General features: G+C 36.1%; 1 protein-coding gene across 6 annotated transcripts in view; it reads right to left on the reverse strand.

The window, feature by feature from the left end:
- The window catches only part of SCN9A (sodium voltage-gated channel alpha subunit 9), a 99,718-nt gene that overhangs the window by 50,337 nt on the left and 26,369 nt on the right, over positions 1 to 23,012 (reverse strand). For 3 of the 6 annotated variants that reach the window (XM_042949017.1, XM_042949018.1, XM_042949021.1), the window contains 6 exons: positions 21,004 to 21,342; positions 17,868 to 17,997; positions 16,281 to 16,519; positions 14,035 to 14,208; positions 12,462 to 12,818; positions 7,640 to 8,116 (listed from right to left, as the gene is read on the reverse strand). In XM_042949017.1, the coding sequence (XP_042804951.1) occupies positions 7,640 to 8,116; positions 12,462 to 12,818; positions 14,035 to 14,208; positions 16,281 to 16,519; positions 17,868 to 17,997; positions 21,004 to 21,342 (1,716 nt within the window). Of the gene's footprint in view, positions 1 to 7,639; positions 8,117 to 12,461; positions 12,819 to 14,034; positions 14,209 to 16,280; positions 16,520 to 17,867; positions 17,998 to 20,970; positions 21,343 to 23,012 lie in introns of all 6 variants that reach the window. The other 3 variants (XM_042949016.1, XM_042949020.1, XM_042949022.1) reach the window with 2 other exon arrangements.

A 23,012-nucleotide genomic window follows, 5' to 3' on the forward strand; every position in this document is an offset into this window, starting at 1 on the left:
ACCTAGGGCTCTATGCTGATGACTGCAGGGAGCCTGCTTGGGATTCTCCCTCTCTCTCTCTCTCTCTCTCTCTCTCTCTTTCTCTCTCTCTGCCCCTCCCCCATTTGCACTCTCTCTCAAAATAAATAAAGTTAAAAAAAAAGAATCTATGCATAAAAACAGGATCAAATACCAGCTTAATTGCATAATTAAGGTATAATAGTATGATTATAATTATACATTTGTATAATTGTGATTAATCCCTAAATCCTGTCAAGTCAAATGCAGTTCTGGGAGAGGTTATTTTATTTTCTGAAACGCAATAACAAGAAAATTTCTAAACTGCCTTTTTGGTGAAGGTAATACTGTTTGAAGAAAAAACTGTAAAAATCTAAAGAGAGACCAAATAACAACATAATTAAAACCAACATGTGGTAAAAGGACATAAAATATTTAACCTTGATGACTACAAATATTTAAACAATTTTTTTTTACTAAATCGATAAAAGGAATGCATTTCATAACAAGTAAGCACATTTAAGTTTCTCCAAAGATAATGGCACTGAAAACTGAAGAGTGAATAGGTGAAGTGGTAGATGGATTAATGAGTGAATGAATCATATAAACAATATGAATGTCTGTTCCTCTGCCTGGGATTTCCTTCTCCATTGGAGCCACACAATGAAATGATCTCCATCCTTTAGGGTCTGGCTCAAGTGCCACCTTCTCTCGCATGCTGTCAACCTGATATAATCTCTTACTCAATGCATCCTCAATGGACTGGTTTATTATTCTGTTCCATTCTATGTTATGTTATTGAGGTAGACTATAACTGAATAAATCAGCATTAAGGAGGATGAGAAGCTAAATTTGGATCACTAATGCACAATATCACTATACCAGAAAAGTTGATCCTTAACTGCAACATTACAGAGCATAACAGAAAACAATTATATTCCTACTCACATCTTGCCTTTCTATCGTATGCAATATGGCATTTAAGCTCAGGGTTCAAATTTTAAAAAGACTCCCAGAATCATCGGTGACTAATAAATATCATTTCTTAATCTTTTAGCATTTTAGTTATCTGTGAATATAGATGAATGATATCCATTGTCCTGGTTGTCATAAGGAGGAAAGTTATAGAATGTATATGAAAGTGGCAAATACGTAAAATTTTTCCTTGGTCTCTTTGGTGCTTTCTTCTTTTGGGTTCACTACTCAAGTGTTGAGTTGATCACTTGTCCTCTTATTTTCTGTGGTCCCTGGAGTGTAGTGGATGTTGTGGTGCACTGCCCAAATCTCCCTTTCAGAGAGCCTCCTTTTTCCAGCTACCAGGAATGCTGGGGGCTGAAGGTTCACAGCTGAGTCCCTGCAAGGGAAGTGTCATGCAGAAGAGAGCTGCCTCACCCAAGGTTCCATCTCCTCCCCTGGGAAGGTGACTCATTGGTAGGAGGGTACAAAGGCCTGACTCTCTTGCTTCAATTGGGACTATCTAAAGGGTTATCCTAGTACCTATAGGAGACAACCATAGGATCAGCACAGGCCTATGATGAAATTGCAGAGCATTTCAGTTTCTTTCTGTGCTCAATCATCTTGCTTCCCTCATTTCTTATAGGTGTTAGGTGTTGTTCCTGGTAACACTCCCCAGTAAATCTCTTACACACAGATTTCTCTCTCAGAGCTGGTATCCCAGAGAACCTGACTTTAGATTGACTCCCTGTATATTCTGTGGTTAACCTAAATTAACACATAAAATCTCAACCTGTCTACAACTCTGACTTCTCAAGACCTAAGTTTCCAAATACATACTGTTCAGCATCACTTGGCTATCTTGCAAGTAGCTCACAATTAAGATGCCCCCAAATTAAACTCTAAATCTATTCTACCTCCTAAATTTTCTCCTTCCCCTATATATATTTTTAATAGCACTGATATATATCCAGTCTTCTAAGATAAAACCTTTTGTCATGAGTCAGTTTGTATTTCCCAAAGGGGAATGTTGACGTCCTAGCTCCTGGTCCACTTGAATATGACCTTATTTAGAAATAAGGTCTTTGCAGATATAGCCAAGATGAGGTCATTAGTGTGGGCCCTAATCCAGTATAATCAGTGTCCTAGTAAGAAGAAGAGAAGACAGACACACAGGCAGAACACCATTTGATTACAGGGAATGTCAAAGATTAACAACCCATCATCAGAAGCTAGGAAAAAGCAAGGGAGAATGCTCCCTAGAGGCTTCAGAGAAAGTATGGCCATGCCCAGACTTCCATTTCAGACATTTAGAACTCTAAAGCTTTCAGAGAATAAACTTCTGTGCGTAAAGCCACAACGTTTGTGATACTTCATTACGGCAGCCACGGGAGACGGATACACCCTCTGCAACAGCTCATGACCCCTATATCCAGATCCTGAGCCCTTACATATTAACTCGCAAGTATCTTAGAGTTTATCCCCTTCTGCCACCATCATTCCCTTAGCTTGAGCCCCTATCCAATGTCCTTTGAAAAGCTGCAATAACTTCCCATCTTCTCATCTTCCTCTGGGGCTGGGCTTTACTACACTCCCCAAGGAAATTTTCTTTAGAAGAACAAGTTTGCTATGAACAAGGTATAATAAAAGACCCTAAAGTTTTCTTTTTCTGTTAGATAAAAAGAAATGTATTTTACTCTCTTGTCATGGTACATCAGGCTGTTCACTACCTGGCTCCAGTCTACCTCCTAGTAGGCAACCTCCTACTTCCCACCAGGTTCCCTTCATACGTATGTAATGGGCCTTTTTACATCTGGGTCTTCCACATGCACTGGGCTCTTTACCTCCATTGGAACAAACTCCCATCTGATCTGTAGAAAGAATTTTTATTTTCAACATAAAACCCCCCTCAAATGCCATTTCCTCTGTGAAGTATCCCAATTTATTTTTAAGGTTGGTTACACTCTCCTCTCTCCCGTCTGAATATTTTGTCCTAAAACTAAATTGTGTATTCATTCTCTTTTTGTATGTTTAATTATAATTTCTGTTTCTATATGTGTTTCTTCTCAAGGGCAGAAGCCTTGCTTTACTCTTTATCACTTAAGACAGTGCCACAGAGAAAGACCTTCAGCCTACATTTACTGAACGAATGAGTGCGCTAATGATGTGTCTTCCTCATGTCTAGCATGGATATGGTAACTGGAAGATGCTCAGTAAATGTGAATTGAACAAATGAATAGCAATGGTTTACAGAAAATGTTCTCTAATGTATTCCTGTGCAATTTCTCCCCTAATGATTAAAGTTAATGAGGGGTTTATTTGGACTTTAGTTCCTTATGGAACATGAAATTTTGCATAAGTGTGTTTGCAGTGTTTTAAGGTGACACTCTCCTGAAGGAGGGAAGTTTGATTATGTGAAATTTGAATATTTCATTGACCTCCAAGGACCTCAGCTAGTTCCTTCAAGACTTTGATATAATGTTTCAAAACTCTAAAGAACTATTAAGTAAAGCTAAGTATCTGCCTTTGGCTTAAGGAGGCATGAATAGGGCATCTTTCTCTGAGGAGATGTTTACACAGAATGTTTCCTCTCTGCTGAGTACACAATATGAGCACATTCACTTAAGCAGCCTAAATAAGTAGATACATTTGTCAAAAGAGCAGTAAAGAAGTATTTGGGGATTAGATTCACAATAAATAAAGGGGCATCTCTGAAAGCTGTAAGAGTCTGTACTACTGTAAAATCATATGAGGCTGTTATTGTTTTTAAATATTTTGAGAAATGAATTTGGATTAACTTAATATTTTCCTCTGAAATTTGCATACACTTCCAAAGTCCATGTTACAATTCTATAAGCTGCTTCTTTTTTCATCTTTGAAGCAGAGAAGGAAGTAATTGATAGTGATAGAAAACAAAGAGAATGACTCTAATCATCTAAGAAAGAGCTCTCCATTAAAAAAATAATTATTAATTTAGTGTTTTAGAGTTTTAAACATTGAGATTTGGCACAATTAAAAAAAAAACTACACTTAAGAATTTAGTTAAGCCAGATGCCAATCACATTAATTGCAGGATGCGTGAAGTAATTTTTTTTCCCCTTCAGCAACTCTTAGCACAGTGCCTGGAGCATAGTAGATCTCAACAAATATTTACTGAATGATTGGGTGCATTTCATGCTTCGTTTGAGGCGCATAATAAGGAAGCACTTCATTGCTAATGATAAAAATCTGTGCAGTGTGTTATTAATGTTTCCTGTGTGCTTAGAGGGCTGCAGTGTGCCTCAGGAGGAGGCTGATTTTGAGAGGGGCCATCAGTTCAATGGCTGCATTCTGAGAAGCAGCGACAAGTCCCATGGGCCCATGGGAGATGACAGTATGTCTTTCTCAATTCTGAGATAAACTCTATCTTCAGAGAAATGCTGCTGTTCTGTTGCCAATTATTTCCTCAGAACTGTTTAAGTTATTTTACTCAACACTTTATTTAAACTCATCTCTTTGGTCATCCTTTAGGAAGGTATTTTATTATAAAATGTTTTTACTTCATTCTGGAGTGTACTATCAGGACAAGGACACTTGCCTATCTGAGAGCTGATATTAGTAGAAGATGGAAAAGTGTCCATCAAGTGCAAAGGGAAAATAGGATGCTAGGCCCTAAAAGAGAAGTTTTATGCTTGTTTGTTTGTTTGTTTGTTTTTTGTTTTGTTTTGCTTTGTTGACGAAGAGGGGGGAAAAAGGAGAGGTGTCCAAGGTCAAAGATGTTTCTCTCTGTTCAAAATGCAGATTATTCAACAGGCAAAGGGGGAAATATCCCCAGTCCGTGAATAAAGATAAAGATATCTCAGAAATCTGGGTCAAAACAAGCTAGGGATGAATTTAGGTTCATATCCCACACCAACTCAATCCATCATGGTGGCCACTGGGAACACCACTGATAAGGATTCTGAAGTGGCTTTCAGACTTAGGCAGAGAGAGTTCAAAGGATATGCTTCCAAACCGGCATGTGGAACAAGCTCCCCGCATCTTTTACACAATAAAATTGTGAACCGTTGATCTACATAATGCTACCTCTCTTGAACTGAACCTGCAGCAAATAGCTACTTACAGTCTATATGTGACCACTCGATTCCATATCATAATAACTGTTAATCAGGCACTTACTTTCCAGCAGACATGCACCTAATTATTTACGTACACCATTTACTCTTCATTACAATTCTCTTTTTCATATAAAGAAACTAATTTTTTTTTTGTAAATTACTGAAGACCATAGAGTTAGTAAATATCACAGCTAGAATTTAAGGCAAGTAGTCTATCTCCAGAGGTTGTATTCTTAAACATATCTATCGCAAAGTAGTGCTTAAGACTTAACTGACCTAAAGGTATTGAATCAAGTTATTACTTTCTGTTGGGTAATCAAGATTTATCTTGGGGCAAGGCTCATCAAGAACATGGCAATCAGTATTTCAAGAATATCTTAGGCATGAAAAAATTAGAAAGTTGCAAAGGAGAGAATAAGCAGTTCACAAATATGGGAACTGAAGTGGAAGCTGAAGATTAGGGGAATTATAGCAGGGAGGTTAGCATGGAAGAGTAAAGAGGCACTTTCAATAAAGAAAATATGCTTTTTTTTTTTAGTGGTCCAAGTATAAAAACAAAAACAAAACCAAGTCATAATGATAAACATTTAAATCTCAAGCACCTGGAAAGAAAGACTCCAGACACAGGGTTTCCCAGGTCACAACAACTTAATACTACCTCTAAGTTACCTAACAGATTTCCTCTATATCTTGAACTTCTGTTATTTCTCAAGTCCAGTATATTAAAGTGGGTTTGAATGTACTCATGCTGTGAGATATGTCATGGAAAACTGTTCATGAAAAAGGGCAAAATTTTCAAGTCCACAACTTTAAATCTGTACTTTTAGATGATAATAATGGGGATTAATTCAACAATAAACACAATGGCTTACATTGTTTTAGGGCTTACCAACTATTTCATATCTATGGTTTTTCAACTCTGATCTTCACTAGCAGAAACATGAGTAATTGAATTAGTTTCCCTTTCCACATGAGACCAAGCTCAGACCACTGTTCCTGAAAAGGGGTATGTGGAATCTGATCTTCCACCTTTAAGTTGAAATAACATCAACTTAAATTTGGAGATTTTGGATATAGTACTTCTTCCACGTAAAGGTTTTAAAAATAAAAAAATAAAAAATCCTATCCTTCTTTTGTCATCTTGGAAAGAATTTCTTTGGATACTTAGAAACACATACTCTTAATTTATATACTTATGTATTCACTTAGTATTGAGGATTTACTCTGTGCCAACCACTGGTCATATGGCCAGGAGACAGACAGATAAGCATGCAAATGCGCGCACACACACACACACACACACACACACACACACACACACACTGGTATGTATCTTTATTCCAAAATCCACTAGCAATTCATGGAGGGCAGGTCTTTCTTATTATAGGGTTAAGTGGATAGAAAGCATTTGATAAATGCCTTTCAAATACTTTCAAAAGTGACCTAAAGAAAGGAATAATATTTTTAGGTGATATCTTGAAACTTTAAAGAGATGCCATAAAAATATTTTGTTGTAAGACTCACTTATGGTTATTATATTCCATATTAATAAAATATAGTTCAATGAATAAAAACAGTAAACACTATCACTTTAAATGTGTGTGACCAGGTGTGGAGAAGGAGGATATAAAAACATTTTGGTAAAAGGTTCCTGTTTTCAATGAGTCTATAGCACCATTTAATGAATACAATAATTTGTCCAAAAAATTAAAATATAAAGCTAAATAACAAATCCAGGAAAAGTCATAAAATTGTGCAGGGTTAAAATGAGTACAGCTCCTATCTCTCTGGAGAGAAATTAGGAAAGATGCAATAGCTACCCTTTTGATCACTCTGAGTACTGTTCTAAACATTTTACCTGTTAATTCTTGTAACCCTCACGCAATCCTGTGATGTAAGGACTAATAAATTTACCCATGAGGAATGTCTTAAAGATGTGCATAGGATTTTGACCAAGGAAGGAAATCCCAAGCAAAGTCAAGCACGATGCCAAGTGTTTGTGGTCCAGCAGGAGACCAAGCAAGCAGTAGGTGACACAGCTGGTCAGCTGGTGGGGGCCATGGTGTGAAGACTTTACCGTCTATAATTCAGGAGACTTGGGAGACAAAGGATACTTCAAAGGAGTGACATGATTGGGATTGAACCTGAATAAAATCAATCAAATAAGTGAACTCGAGTAGATGGAAAATGGAGGCAGAGACACCAGCTGGGACTCTGCTTGGTACGGTTTAGGCAGGAAGTAGTGAGTGAGAAGGCAAAGGTGATGAAGAGGAGTGGTGGCTTCAACAGATACAGTGGAAGGAGACTGTATATGACTTCACAACTGATAACAAAAGGGGATGAAGGAAGGGAAGACTGAAAGGTACCCAGCACTTTCAAATCTAGCCCAGTAGGATTGAATCACTTATGAAGAACTAGTAAGTACAACCGTTCAGAGGAACCTTTAGGAACCCATTATGTGAACTCACAAAGAAAAGAAACTATCCATCAGTTTGCAATATTGGAAAGAACTTATCACAGCAAAAATCTGAAATTTCAGTTCATTGCACACTACTTATTCATATGAAACAACGCGCATAAAACAATCTTACCCCTTTGCTGTATTCACTATCTGAATCACTGCTGAGTTCCTCAGTATTCATATTTTCCAAATCAGATTCCCCAGGTGCAATCGGCACTGTCACTGTGAGGTTGGGGTTATGAATAAATGATTGACAATCACTTTCTTCCATTAAGTATTTGTCCACACTGCTTCCCAAACCACTGATTTTATCTTTTTCTTTGTGGAAATTGTGATCTTTGCTCATTTCGGCAAGCGTGCAGTTAGAGATATAGTTTTCTTTCTTACTATTCAGATCTTCTGCTCTTCCTGGGTCTTTGGGAATCTTTGGCTTTTTGGAGAATGCTTTTAGAATAAAGTCACGTAAGGTTTGTTTCACATAATTTACTCCCTTCCTAATTCTGGCAACTGCAATCTGGAGGTTATTTGCATCGGTGTCTTCTTCAATTGCTGTAAGATTGTCTGAGCTAAAAGAGCTCAATAATAAAGCCAGAAATAGGTTGAGGACCTATATCAAGAGAAATAGGGAGACAGGAAATGAAAAAGAAAATAAGCACACTTTTCTGAAATACAGGCCAAAATCCAAACCAGCATTAAAGATTTCTGTACTTCTTCACACATAGGTAAGAGCATGTGATGGGGCAGAGGACAGGCCGGATTCCTCATCACTCTCTCTGGAACCTAGCTCCTGTGAACTCTGGAGAGCAGAGGTCAGCCACACCCATGAAGGACTTAGCCTGAGGAGCAAAGAGAATATTCCCTCCTCATTATCATTATGTCATTCTTACATTCATTTCTGCAGCAGGAGTCCCTTGGCCAAATTCCCTTTTATGGGCCTAAAAAGCCTTCCTAACATTTACTATAGTTAATATTTATTACCTGTGAGAAAAAACTAGAACAAGAAAATTGTGATTAGTGTTTATTGTGCTGAAGTAACCTAGGCCAAGCTCGATGTTCACTTTTCCCAGAAGGTAAATGTCAGTTTGTTGCAACAAATGGAACATAGAACACTTGCAAACCTCCTGTAATAAAATATTCTGTCCAAGAATTGTGCCAGCTTGCAACTTAATGAGGCTTTTAAAGCATAGAAAAGGGCCTGCCTACTGAACCCAATTCAAATGAGATAATGGCATTATGATTGAGTGGCTTTATGCCAATCATCTAGCCCTGGAAGAGATAATAAAAGAGGTCAGGACAACTCCTAGCCTTGAAGAAAAGTCCTGTTTGTGTGCAAAACCACTTGTTTTTCCTCCCTGAGGTAGGGGTCCAGGTGAACTCAACATTGTGAAAAGAAAAAAAAATTCTCATGGAGGGTTGAAAGTTATATTTAAATGAAAACATTATATTTAAGTGTTGTTTTATGTAGGAAACAAAAAGGTAATTGAAACACCCTTTCACTAAATACTAAATACCCTTTCACATAAATACACTATGAAGTGTCTTCATTGACAAAAACATTTACCTCACTAAATAATCAAATTTAGGTCAATCTGAGGAGAAGGGACTCACACCCTCACACCTGAATTTGGTCTCATCTAAAACAGTTTTTCAGAGACGTAAGCAGAAGAGCACAGGTTAAAAATGTCTATGTTAATATGTTTGATTTAAGAGAAGAGTCCAAGGGGGAGCAAAAAGAGAAAATCACAGAAAACAACTGTGATGAATCACTGAGGAATTCTGAAGTAGTTTACTTTCATTTTGGTCTTTATTGTCAATGAGAAAATGTATTTCATTATGAGATAACATGTTGTGTGTGTGTATATTTTAACAGGAATGTCGATGAGAAGCCAAGGGTTCATTCTACTACTTTAGCCTCCCTAATCAATGCAAGTGTTAACAAATTTTCTCTTTCTTCCTTTCAAATTTGTAATTAACTTTATTTTTTTCCACATTTATTGAGATGTAATTGATGTATAAAATTGTGTAAGTTTAAAGTGTACAATGTGTTGATTCGATATACTTATATATTGCAAAATGATTACCACAATCGTGCTAAGGAACAACCCCATCATGTCAAATAATTACCTTTTGTGTGTGTGTGGTAAGGACATTTAAGATCTATTCTCTTAGCAACTTTCAAGTACATAATATGGTAATGTTACCAATTACCATGATGTAAATTAGATCCCTAGAATTTATTTATCTTATAGCTAGAACTTTGAACTTTGGTCACCATTTCCCATGTTCCCCACTCCCTGGCCTCTGGTAACCACATTCTAGTCTCTGTTTTTATGAGTTTCACTTTTATAAGATTCCACATATTTCAAGAATATGCTTCATCACATCTTCATAAGGATAATAACAATAATTTTTATTCCATCAAAAATCATAACAAGACTCCACTATTTTGTTAAAATCTACCAGGTATCATAAATAACAATAAAGTCCATTTTATATCACATATCCATTATCATATTAAGCAGAGAAAGAAATATTAATAAATGTATATTTGATTCAACATTATCTGATTAATGTTCTTTGCCAGTTTCCTGATATAGACTTGAGATTACTAAAATCTACTTTTCTGAACTACCCTCTAAAACTCACGGTTTTTAACCATTTTAATTAATTGGTAGTAAAATGACTTAAGGCATAAGTGAGAAAAAAAAAGTGAGAGATCTGTTTAGCATATAACTCTAATATGCAGAGGACTATATCAGAAATATAAATTTATGTGTCTTTCTTTTTAGATTCTAATTGTACATCAATGGTAATTCCTTATCCAAGAGTCGGTTGTTTATTTTGTGAGTTACACTTCTCTTATCTCTCATTATCACTAGCAAATAATGAACAGATATCAACATGAGGCAGTCATTACCAATTCTATATGGATTAAACATTCACCAAGATACCCCATCTATTTTTAACTATAAATTCATATTGCTTTTCAAAGTGTATCATTACACTCACACCTGTGTTCAAGCTTTAATATCGTATTATGTATTATTCAAAGACCCATTTCAAAATTCTTCTTCGAGTCACTATTTAGAACTGCTCTCCTTTTCTTCCAAGTGTCAAGAGCATTTTATTTTTGCCCCACTGCTAGCACTTACCACCTCTTCCTTACCTGATAATTTGGTGTACCACTTTTCTATGTCCATAGAATGCAAGTACCTTGAAGAGAGGGACTAACTCATAGGTATGTATTTTTAATCATCCTGCAATACCCAAATATATTTCCTTTCACAGAGAAAGTACTAAAAATATTGAATGAATAAGTTGAGAGAGCCCAAGGAATCCCCCTTACTTCATACATGCCTGAGCGAGTACTAAATATTTAAATTAGTTGTGATCAGTGGCTTTGGTGTGGTATGTTTTGACCTCCTGTATCTTATAAAGAGCTACATTTCAATATTTTTATGTCAACATTTTATAAGAAGTATATGAACAAGTCACATTAAAGGAGCTTATAATACAAATGTTAAATTCAGAAGAAGAACCAAAGAGAGAATATTTTATTTCATATTGGGAATTATAAACCGACATAAAACTAGGAAATTTATTACTACAACTGGAGGATGATTAATAATTACAGAATTCGAACTCATGGTGTCTATATGTTGTGCAGATCTAGAATTTGTATTGCATAATTTACTATGTATATGTCTAGCCATTTAATGGCACAAAACAATACCATTTAGGATGTGATTTGATAAATGTAGGTTTCTGTCCTAGACTCTGAATTACTTTTGATATGGGGGATTCAAGGACAAAAAAAAATTAGTAACTTATTTTCAAGCCAGTGGGAAGTGTAAGTACTAACCATATAGTTGTTACCATACCCTAGCTCCTGAGATACCTAATCCAGAGTCTGATGCCAAGCTGACAGACTAAACCAAGTCAACATGGTGGCTTTGAAAATTGAAGTCAGTGAGTCATGAAGAACATCTTATCCCAATTTTCTCCTTTGGTAAGCTTGAAAATTTTCACCAATAAGTAGGTAGAAAGGAACAAACAAACAAAGAGTACAAGCCAAGAAAACACTAATGGAGACATGGAAGATCAATTGTTAAAGGGATATTATAGAGCAGTGGTGGGCAAATTTCTTCTGTAAAGAGCCAGATTAAAAAACATATATATTTTGGCCTTTGTAGGACATAGAATCTCTAGGACAGCTATTCAACACTGCCACTGCAGAGTAAAACAGACATAGACAATATGTAAATGAATAAGCATGTCTGTGTTGTAATAAAATTTTTCTTACAGAGTCTGAAATTTAAATTTCATATCATTTCTATGTGCCACGAAATATTATTCTTCCTTTTATTTTAACCATTGAAAAAATGTAAAAAAAAAAGAAAGAAAAAAAAAACCCAACATTCCCAAGCTTACAAGGCCATACAAAAACAGGTAGTATGCTGGATTTGACCCATGAGCCATAGTTTCCTGAACTTTGCTGTAGATCAGGAAACTATGTCTTATTATGTCTGACTATATTTGACTGTAGTGCAATGGGACCAGTCCTTTCAATTGCCTTGTTCTGTTACAGCTTCATTTTTATTACTGTTAATTCAATCATATCCTGTTTACTAGTATGATTTGATATTTGAAAGGACTTTTAAGAGACATGAAAACCACAGATTTAATTCATATGCCATCACTATCAAAATGAGAGAATAAAGTAGGAAACCATCCGTTAAAATAAATATTGCGAAAAATATAAAAATGGGTTATCTGTCAGGGAAATTGAAACAATATTTCATTTTATTTTCTGTTTTTTTTCCTGTATTAAAATGATCAAAATTCTATTGCAATTAATAGTTTTATGTGTAATTAATCCTATAATTATAAGTGATTGTCATATAACAATTTACCATGCAGAATTTTCAATGTGTGAACATGCGACTACGTACCACTAGATTTCCAATGACCATGACCATCATGTAAACTATAAGGCACATGGCTTGACCAGCGACCTCCATACAGTCCCACATGGTTTCTATCCACTCTCCACACAGCACGCGGAAGACAATCAGGAAGGAGTGGAAGAAATCATTCATGTGCCAGCGTGGGAGTGTACAGTCTTCATTGATCTTGCAGACACATTCTTTGTAGCTTTTACCAAAGAGCTGCATGCCAACCACAGCAAAAATGAAGACGATGATGGCCAACACCAAGGTGAGGTTACCCAGAGCACCCACTGAGTTGCCAATGATCTTTATCAGCATATTCAGTGTTGGCCAAGACTTTGCCAGTTTGAACACTCGAAGCTAAAAGTAAACACAAAGCTTAATGTTAATTATTAGAAAATTTTTCAATTTTCAATGTTTCCAATCTTGAGTTTTGTTCAGAATTTTAAATTCTAAAATATTGTCATCATTACCTAGCTAAAATTGATTATTTCTATTTTTTACTTTCAGCTATTTTCAATATTCTTGTTATTTTGTTATGCTTGCCACAATATAATTACTACACATATTTTGAAGGAAGTTTAGGATTGCTATAAAAGCCTCTTGTAATGATTTCAGATATTATTCCCTTTAGAATTGATAATTTATCCTTAATTCTATTTTTAGATAATTAAAAATTTTTTTTAATTTGAAAATAGTCTGATACTTTTTATACCTTTTCATATTGACATTGGGATAAAGTCCAACATGTTAGTGTGGAGGTTCCTCAAAAACTTAAAAATAGAACTACCCTATGACTCAGCAATTGCATCACTAGGTTTTTACCGAAAGGATACAAAAATACTGATTCAAAGGGGCACATGCACCCTGACATTTATAGCAGCATTATCAACAATAGCCAAATTATGGAAAGAGCCCAAATGTTCACCAACTGATAAATGGATAAAGAAGATGTGGTATATATATATATATATCTATATATCTATACATATATATATAGATATATATATATATACATATAGTGGAATATTACTCAGCCATCAGAAAGAATAAAATCTTGCCATTTGCAATGACATGGATGGAGCTAGAGTGTATAATCCTAAGTGAAATAAGTCAGTCAGAGAAAGACAACAACCATATGATTTCACTCATATGAGGAATTTAAGACACAAAACAGATGAACATAGGGGAAAGGAGAAAACAAAGAGAGGCAAGCAAACCATAAGAGTCTTTTAACAACAGAGAACAAACAGAGGGTTGCTGGAAGAGAGGTGGGTAGGGGGATGGGCTAAATGGGTGATGGGTGTTAAGGATGTAGCATGTAACTGAATATGTCTTCAAGAGTCTAAAATTGATTCAAATTATGACTATGTCTTCAAGATGCTAAGATTAAAATATTCATGTGATTTTTGAGCTCTTTAAGAGCTTTTGCTATAGAATTAACTTGATTACACTGGACACCAGAACCTAATCTTGTCTTTTGATTTAAACTGCTAAAAGATTTAAATAATAATACAAAGCATTAGAAACACCCCTTTATATGTGGAATACAATGGTAAGGTTGGTCTATATTTACCAGTCTGAATGATCGTAGAACTGACAGTCCTTCCACATCTGCTAGAAAAAGCTCTACTAAACTTAAAGTCACAATAAGGCTGTCAAAAATATTCCATCCTACTTGGAAATACTCATATGGATCCATGGCAATAAGTTTTAAAACCATTTCAGCTGCAAAGATCCCAGTGAAGACCTAAATGAGAAATACAATGTGTTTTTTCTGGTATTATGAGAAGTATAGAATCAAAGTAATGATGATTATTACCATTTGTTTAACATCATTGTGCTTCAGACAATGTGCCAGATACTCTACAAATGTGTTATTTCATTTAATCCCATAAACCTGGTAGTATTATTCCTATAGCTCCAATGTAAGCATTACAAGGTTAAAAAGCTCTAACTTTCCTGTCCATTCTCATCATCTTTAGATAGCATTTTAGAGGAGCATATTAAAATTCCAGGTAAATAAAGCCATGACAATCAACACAGGTCGTTTTTGCAAAAAAAAAAAAAAAATTATATGGGTCATACTCTGGAAGAAAATGAAAAGGAAATATAGACTGACACTAAAATCTTGAGTCAGCCTTTTTGTTGGGTCTGACTACTCTTAGAGTAATAGAGAACATATTGACTCACTCTTTAAAGATTTATTAGTAGAAGAGGGAAAAGTATTTAATTGACACAGTGGGAGCTAAAGTAAGACTTTCAAAGCTTTGACACAAAAGTGCATCACAAAACATCATTAATTCATGACACTGGTATCAAAGGACAGACTTAAGAAAACAACACTGAAGGACCTGTTTATGAATCATTCAGGTTTGACTAGACTCAAAGAAGCTGACCAAAGAAGGCTCAAAGGGAAATGGTGAAGTCTACCTAAGTGCTGAATCCATTTAAAAATAATGCAGCATCAAGAAGACAATCAGGGAGTACCCCGCACTTAGGGTAGTGACAATAGATAAGAAACATGATAAATTCTTTTGGGGTTCACAGTGATGCAGTCAATTCAGCAAGAAGGTACTGATTTTCATGGCCTGTACCTCCATCAACAATTAGAAACCAGATAGGCCTGTCTTTTCCGAAGAGAAATGGAAGGAAAGAAGCATGCTCCCTCAGAGAGTATATGGTGTACATACATCTCAACTAAAAATACAGTATATGGGAAAGAAAACTGACTCAGATACAAAGTCTTTGGCTTCAAAGATCAATTGGTTTGGGACCATGGCAAAAGTAAAATTATCTTACACAGACATTCACAAAGACATCCAGAGTTATTCATGATTTATGAAGTCATAAATGGGGACCCTTTGGCCATGAAATTGCACTTCTGCCTGCTTCATACAGATTCTCAGAAACTAGCACTTGTTGTTTGCCATAAGGCATTACTTAAGCCAGAATGTGACCAGCACTGCACATTTGAGAAATCAGTCTGGCATCTATTTGCCAAACAGGATCCTATATCTTCTTGAAGCCTACAGATCCTTTCTTAAGTGCCCTTTTGTCTTCTGTGTCTAGTCCTACCATTTTAGCTTCTTGGTATTCTTATTCTTAAGACTTCTTTCTGCTGGTTGATTTAAAGCATGATGATGATAATAATAATAACAATAGGTTTAATTTGTTAATGACTTACGATATGCCAGGCTAATAAGTAGAAAGTGTTTATTCCTCTTAACAATATGGTAAATGAAGTGTTATCATTATATTATAAATAATATATTATTTTTCTTATTTTGCAAGTGAGGTATTATTATTATTTTGTAAATGAGAAAATTAGAGACATATTTGTTCAAGGTCATATAACCAGTAAAAGGCAGAATGAGAATTCAATTCCAGGACTTTGGGACTCCAAAGGCCCAGACACTTCACTATTATGCCAAAACAAACCATCCACAGTTTTTCTAAAAATATGTGGGGAATGTACTCACAAGGCAGCTGCAATATAATTATAAAATAGGTAATTATCAAATTTTCAAAGTGTTGCTTCAAAGAGACATTCTGGCAGGAAAAAAAAAAAACAACACCATCAATTCCCAAGATGGTGACCCCCCTTTGGAAATAGTATTGTTATAGACCTCTGCACTTCTGCAAAATTATTTTAAAGTAGTATCACCAGAAACTTGACTCTGTACAATGATTCATATTGTGAATTCTGGATATGGATAATTATGTAGTTATACACCCATCTGAGTTAAAAAAAAAAGAAGTGACAATCATGACATCCAAGGGGAAGAACTATGGGTACATAATACACATTTAGAGACTCACCAAATTTCCTACAGTGAGTACATTTTTGAATTCATCGGTCATGGGGTGATGCTCCATAGCCATAAACAATGTGTTTAAAACTATGCAAATGGTAATAGCAAGATCTACAAAAGGATCCATTACAATAAAATAGACAAGCTTTTTGAATTTTATCCAATATGGAGAACAATTCCAGATCAAGAATGTGTGTGCAAATCTGTACCACCAAGGTGGACATTTCTGTCTGGATTCTTCAAGTTCTGGGGGGAAAACCAAGAGAGAGCATGAAGTCAATCACTTGTTTATTTTATTCCTAACCAGGTACAAATCAGCAGTAGACTTTAACACTGAAACAAGTCTTCTGTTTAGACTTTGCAAATTTAACAGTACTGCTTCTATGAAAGCATAATATATTACATAAAAATCTTCTATCATGATGTTCATTTACTAGACCAAGTGTAATTTAGGGGAAGGCAGTGAAATTAATGACTCAAATCAGATAGAGGCAACTCCTAGAGAAACATACACCCAATGTGATGGTAAACAGGAGAACCTATGTTTTCTTTTTTTACTTTTTCCTTGCATATACAGAGAAAGCACATGGGAGTGGGGGTGAGGGAGAGAGGCAGAAGGAGAGGGAGAGAGAATTTCACCCAGGCTCCACGCACAGTGTGGAGCCCCACATGGGACTTGATCCCATGACTTGGTGATTATGACCTAAGCAGAAATCAAAAGTTGGACACTCAACTGACTGAGCCACCCAGGTACCCCAAGAATCAATGTTTTCTTAATGGAGAAATACATATTTTCCATCAATATATATTTTTTCACAGGTGAAATCAATCTCAGAACCAAGAGACTAGAAATAATTTATGGAGTGGCTCATTCAATAGATACATCATACCATAATCTCTTTTATTTCTCACCATTAAGTTTAGGAAGTGGGTGGAAGCTTTGTCTGAGGCCATCATGGTATGAAAGCACAAGGTGGGACCTGGGGCATATTGTAGGGGGAGAGGGTGGAAACCAGCACATTGTAAAAGTTGCCACCCTGACTCGCTTCTCAAGGTGTAACCACTATATGTTCTCTAAATTGCTTTCTCTAATGCCTTTTCATCATAATCTTAACAGATGTTATGTCACAGATTACCATTTTATAATTTTGCTGAATGTGCTCAGAGGCAGCCATTATAGACATCTGGAAGTATATATTATTTTCTTGCATATTAGATGGTAAACCCAGAGACTAAGTTTGTAAGATTATATACTATATATATATTATATATATAGTATATATATAATATATGTATATAATATATAACCCACACAGCCCTGGTTAACCTAGCTTTCTTCATTTATTATCATTAATTGTCTTTGAAAAGTCTTATCATCCAATATCTTTAATCACACACATAAAAACTTTATCAAGTTTTTTGAGCACATAAAGACCATTCCATTAGTATCCATTGGTTATCTTTACCATTGTTTATGATCATTTTTTATTCTTTGAATTCTTCCTAAGAACTTCATATACCTATTTAAGGCTAACCAGGGCTTATCTAAATTTTGTTTAAAAATCTGTATGGGTAGGACAGCATTATTACATACCTTCTACAGTGTTTGTTAATATGCTTACTCTACTCATTGCTCTTTGTCTTAGATGGGGATCATTCAACATATCTTCAGAAAGGAGATAAGAACTGGAACGTCTTTTCTTATGTATTTGATTAGTTGTACCCTGAAAGAAAAAAAAAGATGATTAATTAAAGTTCTAAGAATATAATTCTAATAAATTATAGGTGCAGAATAAAATTTTGCTTAGGTAGCTGTAGTGAGTAAATAAAAGTAGAAATTAGGCTGTTGGGTTGTAATCATAGTTCTGCTACTTACTGGGTATGTGTCACTGGAGGGTTACTTAACTCCCATCTCAGTTCTATCATTGGTAAAATGGAGATGATCATAGTATTAGCCTCATATTCTCACTTTGAGAATTAAAAGAATTAATGCTTAGGAAGTAAAAATAAAACAAGCTGCTTTTCTTGTTGTAATCACTTTCATCACCTATCTTTCTGGGTTTCGAATTTATTCAGATAGTTTTACCATGTAAGTGTCCTACATGAAACCAGCTAAACGTGTATTGCAGTGATGTGTGGTAAAGGGACAGAACCTCGGTATTCTCTGATAAATTTCTATAATTATTCTTTGTTGAGGTAACAGAATTACATGGAGACTGTAATGGATGTTTCTTATTACCAAGGAAGATCTCATGAATTGCTCTGAGTGGATGAAGATAAATGACTCAGCGTGAAAAGGACGACGGAGACTGGTGGGCACTGTAGCAAAATGGAGAATGTAAGCTCCATCTGAAAGAGGTGACCACTGTTCAGCTCTAAAGGATTGTTGCCATGCAGGAATATGAGCTCAGTCTTACCAGGTGCACTCATTTTTGTGTGAAAATGTCTTGTTTTTAAATCTTGGCAACTAATTCAAAGTTTAAACACTATGCTGGTTCAGTGCAGGCCAACAATACACACACACACATACACAGCTCACACACACATATACACACAAACAACTATACAATTCTACATGTATCACCTATCTATCTGTTTAGGTGTGGTATGTGTGGTATTTACGTATGTATAGATACACACACACCACTTTACAAACATGTAAATATAGCTCTAGAGTTTTAAAGTTGTATAGTTGTTTAGATATACTTATATGTGTGTGTATATCAAAACATGGACACATGGGCATAAATGTATGCATGTGTGTCTGTCTGTATGTGTATGTGCGCAGACATCCACACACACATATCTGTAGCTGGCTTTTTATGGAGATCTTTCTATTTGATACAGTCTCTAATCTACTGACTTTCAAGAAATGGCAATTTTTCTACAAGTCAAACAAGAATAACACATTCTTTTTCATGTAGACACGTTTTAGTTGTCAAGGTTATATTATCTGTCATGCAATTTTTTTCATCTAAACTGTACATTTTGCCACACTATCATGTTTATTGCATTTCTGTTGAATCTTAGAGTATACTCTAGTTTTGTAGTTTGTTTCAGGATTTATGGTAATACTGATTTTTCTACGGTAAAAGTAAACTCTTTAGTGAAAATATTTCATTTAAAAATATGAAATAATATCCAAATCTGATATAAATTATATGTTTCACAGATAGTACATCACTGAAAAGCAAAACACAGCAAAGATCTGATTCCATAGAATTTAGCATGCTCATTTGACAAGGAAAAATATCTTGGCCGAAGGCCCAAAGCTGGATCATGCAAGCACAGAGGTCACTTGTTACCTAAAAAGCACATGCAGTCATTCCAAATGAAATATGTATGTGGCCATGACTTTGATGGAACTTTATTCTCTCTAAAAATATATTGTCTGAAAATATGAATATATGAATACCTAGCATGAGTTCAAAGCTTGTTAGGTCAGTCAGAGCCCCTACTGATCTTTAGTAATGCAACAGAACAGTGACTGGCCTAAAGAGGTAACCTAGAAACTCCAGAAACCAGAAAGATCTCACTTTCCAGCCTAATTAGACACTTTTTCTACTGACTTAATTACTCCTAAACCCTTGAAATTGTTGCCTTGGAATTGTTGTTTTGTTTTTGCTTTTATGTGTGTATGTTTGTATTAATGTATATAGTTTGGCTATTATATTTTTATCAGTAGACTCCAGACCACAGAGTTTTTGTTTTTGTTTTTATCTTATTTTAATGAAAAAAGTTTCATTTATGTATGGGGAAAAGCATAGCTATTCTAAATTATTTCTAAGTTTCAGGGCACCTGGGTGGCTCAGTTGGTTAAATGCCCAACTGCAGCACAGGTCATGATCTCGCAGTTTGTGGGTTTGAGCCCCACGGTGGGCTCTGTGCTGACAGCTCAGAGTCTGGAGCCTGCTTCGGATTCTTTGTCTCCTTCTCTCTGCCCCTCCCCTGCTCACACTCTCTCTCTGTCTCTCAAAAATAAATTAACATTAAAAACATTAAATTATTTCCAAGTTTAAAAGCCTAGCACACATTGGAGAGAGAGCAAAAATGTGGTTGGTTAAGAGTGCAAGCTCTGAAACAGAGAGCCTGTTTGAACTTCAGGACTACTGTTTACTAGCTGAGTGAACTTGGGGAAATTGCTTTGCTTCTCCATGCCTCAGTTTCCTCCTATGTAAAAGAGGGATGATAATATATCACCTTACAGGGCTATTATAAATCCTAAACACATATTTGCTATTATTATTACTATTATTAAAACTCAAGATTCTTTGCACAAGGTATATATTAAACAGTATCTTCAGAAAGATAGCAGTAGGTGGAAAGAATCCAAATTTCCTTAGAAAAATGGGACCTATTATCAACTAATAAAGATCAGCATAACCAATGCATTTTCTGTGCTGAGATTTATGTATATATATCTATGTCTTTTATACATTGTTTTCTAAAGGGATGGCTTATAATATGGAAGTAAATATAAGTTCCTTTTTTTAAAAAATGCAGTTTTAAATATCTTTGAATTAGACATCTACAGCATATCCCATGAGGATTACATTAATGAGGTGAAGGCGTGTTTCGGTAGTAGCGATATTGCAAAATGCAGAGCCATTCACAGGACCCAAGAAGGCCCCTCTAGCAGATGGACTGATGCAAGAACAAGGGCCGAGCCAGGCCTGAGCTATTTAAAACATCCTTACGCTGTCATCAGAAGTTGCCTTATCTATTATCACCTCTGGCAGAAGCTGTCCATTGGGGAGCATGAGGGCTGAGGGTCCATCAACCAGGGAGACCACACCATTGCAGTCCACGGCACTGTGCATCTTCCCATTCACTGGCAGCACTGGGGGGGACCTACTGGCTTGGCTGATGTTACTGCTGCGCCGCTCCCGAGGTCTGTGGGGCACAAACAGTGAGCCCCTCCTGCTCTCACCATCCCCGAAAATGCTATGCTCATCGTCGGCAAACTCAGTCTCAGATCCAATGTCTTTCCCTCGGCCTTTGAAACTAAAAAGACTCGTTCTGCTGCTGCGCCTTGCAGAAAACAAGGAGCCTCGGATGCTGAGTGGTGACTGCAGGAAAAAAACAAAAAACAAAAAAGATGACATGTAGCCATGTATCTGCTGAAGCATCTAAGAATAGAAGTGCACATTACTGCCTCTGAGACCTCTGAGCTGAGGCCAGGTGGCTCTGCGCTGGTTGAAAAGAAACATATTAAAAAATAAAGCAATTCAGCAGGAAGACAAATTCTCCCAAATAAGGGATGAAAAGACTGGAGAATTCATCCTTTCTGGAGTAGGTACATTATTTATTACTGTATAGGTCTCTCCTACTTTGGCCTACAGTGACCTCGCCATGCTTTCTACCCCACTGATTTTGCTACAAAGAACATACCACTTATAAAAAGCATTTGGTATTCATACCTGTTATTTAGCTTTCAATATATCAGTCCCTAAGTTCCATAAGTAATTGAAACTCTCTTGAGGCCGAAGGGCACACTGTGTGCCTCTTTGCATTCCAATGCTTGCAACTCCACTTTACATGTTGGAAGCTCAGTCAAGGTATGTTAAGAAAGACCTTTCAATGTCAGTGAGTTTACAAATCATATAATACTAGAATTTGAAAAAGAGATTGCCCAACACCAAAGAGGAGGAAAAGTCACATTTATTGAATTCACGGCCAGGATAAACTGTGTCCATAAACAAAACTGAGTGTTTATTCTTTGGAAGTATCTAATTCAATAAGTGCTAGTGCTTCCTATGGAAAGGACAAAGTGGCAGGCACTCTGAATAATGGAAAGCGAGGATAACAAAGCCTTTGCCTTAAATCCAGCTTGTTTTGCTCTTGTCATAGGTCTTTTTATTGATACCACATGCTTTCAAGTTCTGTCTCCCCAGCTAAATTATAAAATCTTTGAAGGTAGGGACTCTGATTTCTATGTGTATCTGGAAGCATCTTACAGACTTAAGTAGTAGAAGATAGAAATTTTATTGTTTTAATTATTTTTTTCTTAATTTTTATTTAAATTCAAGTTAGATAACATACAGTGTAGTCTTGGCTTCAGGAGTAGAACACCATGATTCATCTCTTACATATCACACTCAATGTTCATCCCGAAAAGCACCCTCCTTAATGCCCATCACCCATTTAAACCATCCCCCCACCCACCTCCTCGCCAGCAACCCTCCATTTGTTCTCTGTATTCAAGAGTTTCTTATGGTTTGTCTCAGTTTTAAATGAAGTCATAAATGCGAAGAACAGTAATTGTTAAGTAAGGCACCAAAGAGCAAATGGGAGAAGTGGTGAGGGCAGAGGCAAATTTGTGGGATAAGTGGCATCTGAGCTTATGAAAGAAGAATGGGTGCTGCCACACCAGGAGGGAAACAAAGAAGAAAACCACCCCACTTAGAGAACACCACATGTACTAAGTAACAGAGGTACAGGGCATGTATGTATGAGTGAATAATCACGATGGACTGAGGGTACATGAAGGTAGAGAAAGGTGGGAAAGAAGGCTGAAGCCAGTCCACAACATGGATAAGATGTAGGTCTTCTTCTATAGTCAGTAGTTATTCAACACAGAGTGTTTGTTTTGTTTTGTTTTCTTTGTTTTTCAAGTTGAGCCAAGGGACAGCTTTGTTTTGTAAAAGGGATTTGGGAGTGTTGTATGAGAGAAAACAGGCTAGTATTTAGGAGAAGGGAAGCAATTGTTCATCTTAGAGTTCTGTAGGCAGGGAACCCT

Source organism: Panthera leo, chromosome C1 (assembly GCF_018350215.1).
Source record: "Panthera leo isolate Ple1 chromosome C1, P.leo_Ple1_pat1.1, whole genome shotgun sequence".
NCBI classification, from domain to species: Eukaryota; Metazoa; Chordata; class Mammalia; order Carnivora; family Felidae; genus Panthera; species Panthera leo.